We start from the raw sequence: 14,353 nt of genomic DNA, 5'->3' as shown, positions 1-14,353 counted from the left end.
TTGGCAGCAGCAAAGGGCTGGGTTTGGTTTCCATCTGGAACCATCCATCAGATTGCCCAGAACACTTTGGAATGTGAAACTGCAGCGGCTGTCAGGCAGAGGTGGCCAATCAGCACGGCTAGGGCTCCTTCCAACACTTCTTCTAAAATAGAGCTGCTCACCTGTGTTCCCCAGGCCAGGCTAAGAAGGCAGCAGACAAGTATTTTTCTCTTCAGCAATTGGTTGTGGTAGCTCGGCTTTTACCTTCTTGCTATCACTTGGCTTCCTTTTCCATAGACAGATGGATCCCTCTGCTGCTCTGTCACCTCTTCTGCACCCTTCCTTTGTTAACGGTGTGCACAGTGGAAAGAACTGACCTGACTTACTCAGAGTGAACTTTCCCTGCCTTTGTGGCTGGGGTTTAATCATCTTTGTTATCTCTTTCTCCGGGAGGCAGGCAGAGGGGCTGGGGGACAGCTATTGTCTGTTAGAGCAGCTTGACTTGGCCTCAGCTCTGCTCTGTCACAGCTAAACCAGCTCATCGTGGCACCGCAGTGTTGGAACAGCTGAAGGGAAAGGACACAGCTGGCAAGCCATGCCTCTCCCCCTCTGCTGGCTAGTGAATGCATTTCTTGGGCCAGCATCCAAAGTGCTGCCAGACTGCTCCAGTCATCCTTGTGGACAGAGCTCTTGGGTAGGTAATGAGAGGAGAGATTTCTGGCTCACAGGCAATCAGTCAGTTAATTATCACCAACTTTAACAGTCCACATGAGGCTCAGTGAAGGAGAGCAAAAGGAGATTGGCAGGTGGTGTATGGTAGTGGAGGGCTGAGTGAATAGGGAATACTAAGTAGTTTCAATTGTTCATTTCTTAACAAACCTAAATCACGTCTTTTGTCCAGAGATACAGTTAATGCATCTAATGGATTTCTTCTCCCAACTGATACCCTGGTATTCCCTATTTCACCCGATGTTCCAGCTTCCTGATTGAGTTGTTCTCTGGTAGGCTGTAATGTGTATGCATTTCGTTTTAGATCTCAGGCACTTAATGATGTTTTTCTGAGAAGTAAAGTGATATAAACATAGAAATAAAGCAAGTCCTCATATTAGAGGTATGAGTTCCACCAAATATCTAGCTTTTGACAGAGTGTCAGGTGCAGACAGTGAGAATCTGCAGTGACTGCTGGGCTGTCCCGTGCCATGTATGAATTGTTGGCAGTGAATGATAGTCCTTTGGAACCTTTGGATAACACTATCGGAACTCTGCCTTGCAGCTTTCGTTCTTGGCTCTCTATTCAGCTCTTGGTTCTGTCTCTTCCCATCATGATGTTTGTGGTTAGGTTCTCACCTGGCCTAGATCAGTACGTGGTAGTAGTTCTGGAAGGGCTGCTTAGTCTTGCTGAAATTCAGTTGTTTTTTTGTTTGTTTGTTTTTCCAAATCTCCAGCATGTTTTGTCATCCTTATATTGCCAGGAAAAATGAGAAGTTGATTTCTTGTTTTTTTTTTTTCTCTTAGGTAAACTGTGCATCGAGCGCAGGCTGTCAGCTCTGCTGTCGGGGTTCTGCGCCTGATTTGAGTAGTGTTCTCCACGCACCTCATCCCAGCTGATCGCTTTGTTTCCAATGGCCTGCTGCTGTGGTGGGAAACAATTCTGGCAGTAGGACACCCGGAGGATGAACTGCTCAATGTTCTGTATTCTGGCATTTTGGGAAGTTGTTCCACAGACTTAGATTCTTTTGTGGGGCTTTTCTGTGTGACTGCAGAAGCACGAATACCTCCCTGTCCAAAGGCCTGGGCGAAGACGTAGCTGATGTAGAAAGGTTTCCCTCGTTGGCAGCAGGGATGAAGGATAGCAGTCTGCTTCTTCCCAGCACTCTGAAGGATAAGACTGCTGCCTGTCCTCTTGCTTAAGAACAGAGTATTCCAGTGCTGTCTCCATTGCAGGCAATGGATGTGCCTAAACTGCTGGCTTCAGTTCACGTTGGAGGCTGTCGTTCAGAAATCAAGGCCAGTTTGTGTACTTTCCCCTACCCCAGCTGACAGCTGGGCACCTTCAAGCTTCCCGGCAGCCCCAGGCTCCCCTCCTGTCTCATACACGCTGAAGCCTTGGAGTGTGTTCTGAGCGGCCGAGAGGAGGGATGCTCCGCTTCAACTGAGCGCGGCTGAAGTCGCTGCCGCCTTCTGTGGACGTGCTGGGCGAGGCTGAGAACGAGCTGTCCCTGGGCAAGCTGGCGTCTCCCGTGGCTGCCGCGTGGACTGCGTCTGTCTGCGGATGGACAAACGACACGGGGAAAGAGACTGCGGAGAAAACAGGAGGGTGACACAAAATGGAACGTTCCTGCGTTTCTCAGAAGCCAAAACGAATCCGTTCCTCCCCTGGTCCCCGAGCTCACTGGGGTCAGCATTAAAGACTCCTGGCTGTCAGTTCAGCCCGTCAGTACATATCTACCACGAGGGAGCACCAGTGCTGTCCTGCTTTCAGCTGTTGGCTAGAGACCCCTTCCCAGAGCCCTCACCCCAAACTGAAAACACTAGCTTTGTGAATCAAAGGAGCACTTTACACACTATGGGAACTTTCAGAAGTTGACTTTGCATCACACAACGACCCAGGAACATCACGACTGTTAGGAATGCTGTTCTTTTTATTCCTTTCCTTGTTTCCTGGTTGTTTTATTGCACTACGTGTGTGCGTATATTAATATGTATTCCTGAGGTTGAATATATATTGATATATATGGTTTGTGTGCAACTGTACGTATTTAACTGTACTGTATTTGTGAGCGTGAGGCACAGAGCGCTGCGGAGTCTGTGCTGTTCCTCCTCCGTGCCAGGCAAGGCTGACTCGCAGTCTGGCAGTACCAAGATGTTTCTGTTTGTGTTGGTTGTTATTTAAATGTTCTTTTAAGGACAGTCGGTATGAAGCTCTTGTGCTTTTTAAGAGCTCGAGAACAGGTGTAAGATCCTACACACAATTGAAAATGGATTCTTTTTTCTTTTTTTTTTCTTTTTTTTTTTTAAGTTTTACTTGCTGCTTCGTTTTTTTTTTTTTTTTTATAAAGAAATCTGGCAGCGTTCGGTTTTATGTTCAGCATTTCTTTTCAGGAGACTCTGTAGCCAAATGAGACTGCAGGTGCGAGTGGCTGGAGTTCTGGTTGAGGCTTCGGATGCTGTGAGCATGTGCGTGAGAGGATCGCCGGCTGCCTTGTCTGTCTGCGTGCGCATGTGTGTGTCTTAATTTATCAGTCATGGCAGTATTTTGTTAGCGCTGGGCAGAAAACGATCTTGGAAAGCAACTCGAAACCTCAGGCTTTGTTTCAGGGGATTTCATAATACTTTGCACATGGTGGTTAAGTCCTCACTGCTTTTTTTTTTTCTCTCTCGATATTGGCACGTTCAGCGTGATACTTTACAAGGGTTTCAGGAGCAACTTAATTGGCTTGAGCTGGCATCACCTTTGGCAGTGTGGGTATTTCTGATCGCGGAGTAGAGATGCCAAGGAGGAAATTAAAAAATATTTCTGATTGCCCCAAGCAGGGAAGCTTAAACATAGCTCACACAAGTGCTTCAGTATTGGGCCTCTGCTGCATCGTGCGTTCACAGCCCACCGCTTACGCTTGTGCCTGGAGGAAAAAAAGACGAGGCAAAGAAAACAACAACCAAGAGACAACCCCCAGCCTGTGGCCAGAAACACCGAAGGGACCCGGACCGCTTCCAAAAGGCTTGGACGGGTCTGTGCGGGGCCGTGCTGCAGGTGGGCGCACCGGGAAGGCACCCGGCCGGGACTGCTCCTGCCAGACAGAAACCTGCTGCCCCGAGCCCTGCGGCAGCCCCACGCCTGCACTGATGGCTGCTGCCGAGGAGCACGGCCCGGCTGCCGTGGTTGTGCCGCAGGTTTCACGGTCCGTGTACGTGGCAAGCTCAGCACTAACCTTCCAGCTGTACTTAATTACTTGAATGTATCCAAATTGTCCACATTCAGTGTACACAAATATATACTGCTCCGAACATTTGTGGTTTACAGCCCTCCAACCGATATATATATATGTATGTGTTTGTGTATATACATACGAGTGTGCGTGTGTATGTGTGTGTATGCATATGTGCGCACACAAACACAAACGTGTATATATGTTTTCTCTCAATACTTGAAACTTAGCCACTGTGCTTGAATTAAAAAAAAATAATAATAATAAAAAAAGAAAAACTAGGAAAAAAAGGAAAAAAAAAAAAAGATCAGACAGGTGATTTATTTTGCCATCACTTTGGTGACTTTATTTTTTATCTAAGTGCATGTAGCGTGAAACCAACTTTTTTTGGTGACAAATATTTATTGCTTTGTAGACAACGAGGAATGCAAAAAAAAGAAAAAAAAAAAGAAAAAAAAAAGAAAAAAACCCCACCACTGTTGAAGTTGCTAGCATAGTCCACTTGCTATTGTCATGGCTTTGTTACTGTTGCAGCGTTTGTGTGTAGTGTCTTTAATAGATTTCAAGAAACCTCAGTCTAATAACACGTATCTTCAGGTTTGTGAGAGCGTATGATGATGTTCTTTATAAGGTAACGCTTGATACTTGGTCAACGTTTTTTTATTTGTGTTTTGTGTGACTTTTTTTTTTTTTTTTTTTGGCTTTAAATTGTACAACGCCAATTTAAGAAATAAAATCGTTTTGAAGTTGTTAGCGGCCTGTTCTCAGTCCCGCTGGAACCCGGTCAGCGCGGGCCCTGAGCCTGCTGCGCTCGGCTCAGCCTGCGGATGGGGAGGGTTGAAGCAGGCGGCCCACGAGCATCGCAGCGAGCTCAGCGTGCCGTGCTGATGCTGCTCCAGTGCTGGCAGCCCAGCACACCTGGGTGTCCTTCGGTGGGAAAACCCGGTGTGTTGTCCCTGTGGCAGGGGGCTGTGGTAAAGGAAACGTCCAGGCGCTTTGGTGCCGGTGGAAGGGTTGGAAGCTGCCCCCGGGGGAAGCGTTAGGGTTCGTGTGGAAACCTGCAGCCAAGGGAAAGGTGGGGAGCGTGTGTTGTGCTCTGCTGAACCCACAGCACTGTTCATAGGCAGCGGAGCGAAGGGGAAAGCGCTGGCTGGGAAGACTGAAGAACGGAATGGAATAACGGCTCCGAACCACAAGGCCCGAACGGTTTAAAAGCCGCAGTGCAAACGGCACAGCTTTCTGCATGTTTGTTGTGACATTCCATTGCTGCTGATTCCAGGGGAAAACCATCCCCGGCAATTCTTCAGCGCACCCGGCTGGGTTCCCACGCGTTCTACTGAGCAGCCGGGAGGAAATCAGCAGCGCTGCTCCCGGGGCTGCGGAGGAAGCAGAAGCGGGTGGGTGCGCTTTAAAGCACGGCAATGACACCAAGTGCTCCACTTCCACTTACCGACCCCGTCCTTTTAACTCTGCCTTTGTACAACCAGCGCTCCTCGGAGCCCAGCCCTGCCGGGCACGCAGCGCGGATTCCCACAGAACCCGCTCCCAGCGGCGGCTCTGGAAGTCGCTTCCTTTCTCCCTGCTCTGTTCGAAATTAAATTTTTTTAAAAAGGACCAAATGAAAACAGGACAACAATCTTTCCTTCGTAAGGAGCGTTCAGACGCCCTGTGAAAACCGTGCTCCCCGCGCCTGATAATCCGCTCCGCCCGGGGTCGTCGGCCGTTCCGCTTCCATCCGGACGAGTAAACGCCGCTTCCTTCTGCCAGCCTCGCGGGAGCAGCGCCTCTCCGCCCAGCTCAGCTCAGCTCAGCTCTGCGTCCGGGAGCACTGCAGCGCACTCCAATCAGCGCAGCGCGGCCCGGCCCTTCCTCCCCGCCCCGCGCAGCCGCAGCGCTGTCCCCGCGCGTCCCGTCCCGTCCCGTCCCGGCCGCCGTAGCGCTGTGCGCGCCGTGCATCGTAAGTGGCGGCGGGGCCGAGCCGGGCCGGGTCGATGCTGGCGCTGCGCTGGGGGCTGCGCGCCGCGAGCGGAGGGTTCCGGCCGCGGAACGTGCGTGGGGGAGGGGGGACCGGGCCCGGGCCCGGGGCAGGCGGCACTCCGACCCGACCCGACCCCGCGTCCTCTGCTCCGTCCGTGCAGGTGCTGCTCGCCATGGCGAAGAGGCCGAGCGGGGCCGGCGAGGCGGCGGAGGAGAACGGGCAGCAGGAGAACAAGAGGCTGAAGGGAGCCGCGGGTGAGGAGGATGCGGGGGATCAGAGTAAAAGGACGCCCAAAAGGAAGATCGTGCTGCTGATGGCGTACTCGGGGAAAGGCTACCACGGCATGCAAGTACGTGGCCGGGCCCGGCGGCTGCTGTGCGGGGCGTGCAGGGCCGCGTTGTGGCGGCGGCGGACGAGGAGGAGGAGGAGGAGGAGAAGAGCAGGAGGACGTGGGGCCGCGCCTCCCGCTGCCGGGCAGGGCGCCGTGCCGTGCCGTGCCGCACTGTGCTGTGCCGTGCTGTGCCGTGCCGTGCCGCACTGTGCTGTGCTGTGCTGGCAGCTCGGCACAGCCACGGCTTCAGTGCAGGAGTTGCTGGACAGAACCGCAGCTCTTGGTGTGCAGCAGCTTGGGCTGCCCATTAAAAGGCCGGCCTGCTAATTGCTGGATGCAGAACGTGCAGCAGCTGGGGTTGGAACGGCAGCCGTTGCCCCTGCGGGTGCTGCGGTGCTGTGTCATCCATCTGTGTCATGCACAGAGGTGGATGAACTACCAGAAAACTGCTTCACAAGCGTTTCACAGAGACATTAGAAATGCCCTACCACTTGCAATAACTGCAAAGGCTGGAGCAGGAGGTACGTATTTTTTCAACGCTTCTGGTAAAGCTTTGCAAGTGAGAAGTTAGTTTTGTAGGAGCAACGGCAACAGTCAGAGCCAGGAAGGAGGATTTCAGAGGATTTTGCAGTGTTGTCTGTCAGAGCGGTTACCCAGTAATTGCTGGTTGTTTTATTCCCTGCTCTGTGTTCTCTCTCAGAGAAATCTGGGATCTTCGCAGTTCAAGACAATCGAGGATGACTTGGTGTGTGCCCTTGTTCAGTCAGGCTGCATCCCGGAAAACCACGGCGAAGATATGAAGAAGATGTCGTTCCAGCGGTGCGCTCGGACGGATAAGGTACCTCGTGCTGGGGCTGCTCTCTCAAAATGGGGTCTCACAGGGGCTGCTTGGGGTCTCCTTCTCCAGTGCTGTCGTTCCTGATTGGTAAAGCATTATTCAGCATGAGATCCGATAGCAAATACTGTCTGCAGTGAATATTATTTGAAACTCCTCCCTCCGTCTCCTACTAAACTTAAGTACAAAGCAAATATTTAGAATGTGTGGGATGCTGATTAGATGGTGTATGTCAAGCTGGCACTTTGTACTTAGCTGTGTGTTCGCGTTTCCCTCCTGTTCGCCTGTTCCAGCTTCCCAGGCTGTTGCTGCTCCTCGCTGCTGCTGCCACCTGCTTGATGTGGAGCTCAGAAGCAGAGCTGCATCTCACTTTTTTTAACCCTGCCGCAACAAAGTGCTAAGTCTGAACTGGGATTCGCGGCTGATCTTATGTGCAAGTCATTTCTGTTCTGCTGGTGCTTAACAGCAGTCAAGTATAGCGGGATATGTCCTGAAGGGGAGTGCAGTATTGTGCTGTGTGGGATTGCTGAGGTGCTCGATGGCTGTACAGCAGCAGCAGGTCTTCTGGGAGCATTCCCAGTTGGGTTTCCGCCTTTGCCTCACTTTCAGCCTGAAGTGACCAGTGAGAAAAAAGGAATAAACTTGTTCTTCAGCTATTTCAATTCTGCAAGTGCTAACCTAGAGCTTCCAAGGTGCATAATTGTCCGTGTTTTATGATTTTTGTAGGGTGTGTCTGCTGCTGGACAGATTGTGTCGCTAAAGGTCAGGCTAATAGATGACATCTTAGAAAAGATCAATAACCATCTTCCTTCTCATATCAGAATTCTGGGTAAGGATACCGGAACGGGCAGAGAAAATCTTTTCAAAGAGGAGCTTCTCCTGCACAAAGTCTCTCCCTTTTCATTGTAATTTTACTCAAAAGCGGTTTAGTTTTAACAAGAATCCATGCACTTATGCTGTTTTGAAATTGGTGACCTATAAAATAAATAGTTGCGTCTTTTGATTGCGTTTCATTAAAAACAAACATGCTTGTTGATACGAGTGAAGTCGCAAGCAGCTTGTAGCTTACTGATTCAAAAACTTGGTGTCACTTTTAAAATAAGGGCTGAAGAGAGTCACTGGGGGATTCAACTCCAAGAACAAATGTGATGCCAGAACCTACGCGTACATGCTGCCAACGTTTGCCTTTGCCCATAAAGACCACGATGTGCAAGAGGAGGCTTATCGACTCAGCAAAGAGACCCTTGAGAAAGTCAACAGCCTGCTTGCCTGCTATAAAGGAACACACAACTTCCACAACTTCACTTCTCAGAAGGGACCCAAGGACCCCAGCGCCAAGCGATACATAATGGAGATGTACTGCGGAGAGCCCTTTGTGCGGGAGAACATAGAATTCGCAGTGATCAAAGTGAAGGGCCAGAGTTTCATGATGCACCAGATACGGAAGATGATCGGACTGGTGATAGCCATTGTGAAAGGTTATGCTCCTGAGTCTATCATAGAGCGCAGCTGGGGAGAGGAGAAAGTGGATGTCCCCAAAGCTCCTGGGCTTGGTCTGGTCTTGGAAAGAGTACACTTTGAGAAATACAACAGGCGTTTTGGAAATGATGGGCTGCATGAGCCGCTGGAGTGGAAGGAGGAGGAGGAGAAGATTGCTGTTTTCAAAGAGCAGTATATCTATCCTACTATTATTAACACAGAAAGGGAGGAGAAATCCATGATGAGCTGGCTGAACACCCTCTCCATTCATGACTTCAACTCTTCTGCTGCTGAGATGGACGCTAACAACAAAAATTCAAAGGTAATGATCGAAGCCATTATTTTTACAAAGGGAAGCTGTTAAGTTAAAAAGGTTTTTCCTTTGAGAACACTTCTGTTTTCCATGAATATACTGTGGACGATGACAGTCAGCTGGAGTATAAAATGTGTTCTGTCTTTTCACCTTCTGTGCTTTTGGTGATGGTGGAACAAATGATACAAAGTGTTATTTATGCAGAGTTGCAGGGGGCAGTTAAGGGAAGAAGGAAGGAATGCTGTAAAACACAGGCTGATTTTAACGCGGTCATAAACCAGCAACAGAAGTTGTGGAAACAGCCCCAGCTTTTGCTATTGTGAAGCTGTTTGAGGGTCTAGTTTTTGGGTTGGCAGTTTCCTGCTGGCTCTGTCATCACAGAAGTTTGTTGCATTAGATGGATCTAAGCCATGAAGTTGGGATCTTGCCCCATTTACTCCTCATGGAGAAGTTGAAATTCAATGTCATATAAATGAAATACAGACAAACCATTTTCCATTTTGCTTTCCAGAACAGTGATCTTGAAGGCAGTGATGGTTGTGATGATGATTCTGACTGAGTCAAGACATCGTCGGACCTGGGACCCTTACTGCTCACAGCTCACTTTGTCTACAGAAAAGTGGCCTTCCTAATCCGAGAATCCAGTAAAGCAGGGGATTTCATACTTACAGAACAAGGAGTAGATGCCCAGGAGAAAATGAGTGGGCCGAAAAAAAAACTGCAGTAGTAAGACTAAAAGAGGCTGTGCCACTGACTGATTCACCTGACTGGCATACTTGAAAATGTAATGAGAAAGAAGCTTTCTAAAGGATTCTTGTAACACAAGATGTCTTAATTGCTATTTGAATAATGTTTTTATTAGATGTTTACCTGGAAATAGTATTTTAAATCTGTGTAATCTCTACGTAAAGATGGGACAAAACATTTTAATACACTTTTTTGGGATTATTTTTATGAAGTTATGACTCCATGAACTTTTTTTCCCTTCATCTTTAATTAGCCTGATCTCTAGACATCATGTTAAGCTTTAATTTTTTGTCATTCATAGCTTTCTTGTGAAATAATATGCATGGGATAGAAATTCATTATGCTAACTGCTATGAATTTTTGCTCTTGAATCAACCTTGTTGTTTTCTCAAGATTTGCAGGTCTAAAGGAAGTGATTCCTTGCTTCAGTGAGAGATCTTAATTTTTTAACATGGCTTGAGCTATATACTTGAAGACAATGCCTTTTATTTGAAAGGTGTCATCCTCCTGTTACTGACCTCATGCCTGGGCAGACTCAAGAACATAGATCACAGCTACGCACACAGTTGGGCATCCACTGCCTGAGGTGCTCTTTCACAGAGCTGTCATTGAGATGTAAGGAAAACATGTGCATTAATTGCCAGGATTGCAATTCAAAGCATGTCGCTGTGAAAGTTTCTGTGTTCCCTGGGGTGGGTTGCTAGATGTGTTGCTGCTGGTTTAGTGTTTCTGCTTTAAATGGAAACTAGCTAGCCATCTGCTAGATTCCGAGTTGAATCAACTTGGCATGTGTGAAAAGAATGGTGCTGACTTCCTCTGGGCTTAATCAAGCCTGCGTTTGATTGGTGTGTGTGAATTCTTAATTTCTAGCAAGCTGCTTAGAGGAGTATGTGCAGTGATATGGGAAGCACATGCCTGAAGACTGTCTTTCTTTGGGAATCAATTTTTATTTTCTGTGTTTTGGGAGTCTGCGTACTCTGGAGTTCTTCCTCTCCTTTTCCCAACTGCGATTTGACTTCTGTTTCTCGTTGCCAAGTTTCTGTGAAGGTGGTGGAAGGAAAAAGCAAAAGCAAAAAAAAAAAAATGAAGTAAAGGCAACAGCTCTCCTGCCCTTCCTAATGGTAGGACCCTTGGGAAAGGGGGTGGAACCAGGCTCTGAGTATTTGGAGTTTAGTATGCATTCTCGACAAACTTCCCTGGCTGGGTTTGTATGCCAACTTGCTTTGTGCTGTAAAAGCTCACCCTCTGGGACAAATCCAGGGCTGTAAGGGCTGCGGTCTTTGGTTTTATTCAACCTCGGGGCACAGACTGGATGTGTGTGAGGATGTGCACCAAAACTCATGGTCCATACTGAACATGGGAGTTACTTTTTAGAGGAGATGGCACTCTCCTCCATTTTTCAGTGGTTACTGATGTTATAGTTCCTTGTGGGATTTGTTTTTAGCCAGAATTGTCCTTAACAAGGGATTTGCTTGTTTCATATGGGTTTTAATTAGAGCTTTTTATATTTTTTGTGAAGGCCTTACTCTGTTTTATCATCACAGGACTATGAGTGTTCTGAGGAGGGACTCTGCTTAGATTTTCTTTTACATCCTTTGCTAACTCATAGTGTCAACCTAGTCTGTGTTAAACCTTTTGTCCAAAGCTATTTCAGTCTCTTTAAATCTGAGAAAAATACCTTTATTTACTTAAAATGAAGGCACCAAAACTGACACAACTCGAAATCATCAGGAATTTGTTTATTGTCTCTGGAGAAAATAAAGAACGGTTATTTCCTACCTCTTGCAGGTGTGCTTTTTTATTTGCTGGAGATCGCTAACGTGCTATTTCAGCTCTGGTTGCATGCAGGTAAGTGGTCTTAGTGCTCGGGAGCTGAGGATAAGAAAATAAACCCAAGGGTTCAACGATGGACATTGGGGAATCCTCCCCGACTCGGAGCTATGTGTTTATCTCAGGTTGCGAATACATGACGATGGATTACTATGAGGAAAAAGGCCACGTTTGCAGGTCCCAGCGGGCCTCGGTGTTGCTTTCATGCCTTCTTCAGTGAGTGTTTTGAGGGAAAACTGCCGTTCTTTCCCGTTACCTTCGCCCCTAGAGTTGGAAATAGGAGCGTGGACGCTCTACGCTCGGCGCCCACTCTGCCGCCGTCGGCGCTGAGGTACTCGCGCATGCGCCATGCTGCAGCATGCGTCCCAGCTGGGACCGTGGCGTGAGCGCTGCCGCCACGAGCGCTGCCGCCAGGGGGCGCTGCTGTCCTGCCTGGCGCTGCGCGGGCCGAGCCCGGCCGTGAGGTGCTGAACAGTTCTATTCGTTTTTGCAAAGGACTTTACGAAGCGCTAATAATTTGCTTCAGATAGCTGTTGTATAGAACAGCTGGTCATAAATCTTCCTTTACAGTGAAATTCTGTGTTCATTTAAATTTAGAATGCTCTGCAGCAGCTGTAGCTTTCCTGTGCCTTCAGAGATGCAGACGTGCCATATAAATTTCTCTTCAAGAAAGAAAAGGAATGAGATGGAATGAGGCAGATCCTCTTGGGAAGCAGAATTTCTTTTTCTAATGGTGTTTGAGAAGGAGATTTAATTAAACAGAATCAATTATTTTAACATTTTATGCAATGCATTTAGATTAAGGGGAGAAAGATCACAATGGGAATTTGTGTTGCTCATGCTTACTCACCAGAAGCTGCAGAGTGCTTACATGTGGTAATAACAATGCTGTTTGCTAAATGCATACAAGTGTCTTAGGTAATGAATAGGAACTTTTATATGAACTTTTCAGGGAACTCTGTCCGTCTGCCATTTGTCAGGGCACTTCAATTTTGTGAACATTCTCACTGAGCTTCTCATCAATCTCAGCGTCTCCAAGGACTGCAGAGTCATTTCTATTGCTTATTCATGTAACACTTTTTACAGCGTCTGTCTTGGTTTTGTATTTTGCAGTAAAAAAATTAAGAAATGCTTACTTGAAGGAAAATGAAATTCTGTCGCGAATAACAAAACTGAGGAAAGAAGGCTCATGGTCCCTGAAATGTCTGCCCAGACTTCAAGAGTTCCCATGGTACAAATCACACCACGATTGTCTTGTGGAAGAAATGCAGGGGATGGCAACAGATTTTCTTCGAGAAAGAAGATGGGAGATGATACCTGCCAAGAGTGTAACCTGCATTTTGTTTCCTACTGGGAAAAAAAGGGAGGGGTGGGAAGATTAGCAACAGTTTTCATTACCTTTCTCTCTGCCCCCTAGGCAGTGAAACAATTACTGGCACTTCCTTTAAACCTTGCTATTGTGTCACCAGCACAGGCAGCGAACTGGGACTCTGTCAGTGATGTTGTCAAGTCCTGCAGCTATGTTTATTGCTCCCCAGAGCACTGCCAAAATCATTACAGAAGAACTTTTGAGCATGCAGGAGGTAAAGTGAGTATAAACTGAAATAGGCATTTTATTATCAAGACTTTCAGTTTCCTTGGTTTTAGATTATACAGTGCTGTTAGTGGACTAAGCCAGTGTTCAGTAGGCAGAATCATAACTGTATTTTTGAATTTTTTATACAAGTAAATGCTACTAAATACCTTCCCCTGTCAGTGTGACTGCTGTAGGATGTACTTTTTACAGTTCCCTTACACTTAAAAATATTAATTTCCCCACTGTTGTTGCAACAAGGACCTGGGATGTATCACTTCCCACTATATTAAACATAAGGTAGTAAAGCTATTTATTTTACCTCTTATTTAAGGCACGGGATATGAATTGTCTTCAGTCTTGACTCATTTTTGAGGCGAGGTGTTCATGACCATTTACATTCGGTACCTCCATCTTCGATATATACAGAGGACCACTGTCACTTTGTCTTTAAACTCTCTATACCTATAGCTTTGTAACCCCTTTCCCTAACACTGGATTCCAGATGTGCTTGTGAGGAAGCCGCAGGAGCCCAGCCCTGCCCTGTGCTGTTGCTCTGGCCCTATTACCACCAGCACAGACGTGATGGCGGCGGCAGTCAGCGGGTACCAGCCCCCTCTGGGACCCGCACCCCCCAGCACTGCACTGCTCCCCATGGTCTGATGATGCCATGTAAATGAAAACATCCTTAGCAGGTGAAGTTGTCTTTTCTCTTCTTGCTAAAACGTGAAGAAAGTGTGTTCTCTTCTTTGGGGAGGCAGTATTTTGCTGTGATGGGAACATCACTAGGTGACTTTTTCCCTCCCTTCTCTCTGTGTTCCTCTTCCCATCCCCTGGGGCCGTGACAGCCCCTCGCCGCGTTAGTGCCGTGAGCAGGTCACGTTGAATGGTGGATTTTTACCCCAACGTTGTGCCTGCTGACAGTGAGTCACGCGCAGAACTCAAGTGCAAGAAGCCGACTTGCTGAAAGCCTGCTGCGCACCGTTATCCCCGCGCCAATAAAAGCCGATTTTCTGCCCTGTGCGGCGCCGCCGATCCCCGCTCTTCCCGGGCCGCCCCGCTCCAATCCCCGCCGCCGCCTCCGTAGCTCCCGCGAGTCCACACCGCGCATGCGCGAGCGTCGGCGCAGGCCCGGACCGCCCTCCGGCGGTGGCGCATGCGCGGGGAGCGGAGCGCGGCTCAGGAGGCGCGGTTTGTCTCCTGCCGGCGCTGGTAGCGGCTGCCGTTCCGGCCGCCCCCCCGCCCCCCGCTTCCTCTGAGGAGCGAATGGAAAGTCCGGCCCAGGCGCCCGCGGTAAGTGAGGCCCGCCGGGCTCGTGGGGGCGGTGGGGGGCGGCCGGGCACCGTTCCTCCCTCCTCCTCC

The 14,353-nt window shown here is 48.5% G+C and overlaps 3 protein-coding genes and 1 long non-coding RNA gene across 15 annotated transcripts in view; 3 read left to right on the top strand and 1 right to left on the bottom strand.

The window, feature by feature from the left end:
* ULK1 (unc-51 like autophagy activating kinase 1) overlaps positions 1–4,342 on the top strand; it is a 74,221-nt gene extending 69,879 nt beyond the window's left edge. For all 3 annotated transcript variants that reach the window (XM_021412952.1, XM_021412953.1, XM_021412951.1), the window contains one exon: positions 1,495–4,342. In XM_021412952.1, coding sequence (XP_021268627.1) covers positions 1,495–1,550 — 56 coding nt within the window. In that variant the 3' untranslated portion in view covers positions 1,551–4,342. The remainder of the gene's footprint in view (positions 1–1,494) is intronic.
* Positions 4,586–5,661, bottom strand: LOC110406444. The gene is made up of 2 exons (XR_002443475.1): positions 5,356–5,661; positions 4,586–4,963 (listed from the first exon to the last, which is right to left on the bottom strand). It is a non-coding gene; the product is annotated as an uncharacterized LOC110406444 (long non-coding RNA).
* Positions 5,803–11,366, top strand: PUS1 (pseudouridylate synthase 1). 2 transcript variants are annotated; one of them, XM_021412956.1, is made up of 6 exons: positions 5,803–5,862; positions 6,044–6,232; positions 6,915–7,052; positions 7,776–7,878; positions 8,153–8,850; positions 9,353–11,366. In XM_021412956.1, exons 2-6 carry the CDS (start codon positions 6,056–6,058, stop codon positions 9,398–9,400), a joined length of 1,164 nt encoding a protein of 387 aa, XP_021268631.1. In that variant the 5' UTR covers positions 5,803–5,862; positions 6,044–6,055; the 3' UTR covers positions 9,401–11,366. The 2 variants fall into 2 exon arrangements, with proteins under 2 accessions (XP_021268631.1, XP_021268630.1); XM_021412955.1 differs by having other exon boundaries at positions 5,841–5,953.
* The window catches only part of EP400 (E1A binding protein p400), a 46,625-nt gene continuing 46,391 nt past the window's right edge, over positions 14,120–14,353 (top strand). For 3 of the 9 annotated variants that reach the window (XM_021412947.1, XM_021412946.1, XM_021412944.1), the window contains exon 1: positions 14,123–14,284. The gene's annotated coding sequence lies outside the window, so the exon portion shown is untranslated. Of the gene's footprint in view, positions 14,285–14,353 lie in introns of all 9 variants that reach the window. The other 6 variants (XM_021412942.1, XM_021412940.1, XM_021412948.1 and 3 more) reach the window with 4 other exon arrangements.

Source organism: Numida meleagris, chromosome 14, assembly GCF_002078875.1.
Source record: "Numida meleagris isolate 19003 breed g44 Domestic line chromosome 14, NumMel1.0, whole genome shotgun sequence".
In the NCBI taxonomy this organism is placed as follows: domain Eukaryota; kingdom Metazoa; phylum Chordata; class Aves; order Galliformes; family Numididae; genus Numida; species Numida meleagris.
The sequence above is the reverse complement of the archived record's forward strand: the minus strand, read 5'-3'. Positions and strand labels throughout refer to the sequence as shown.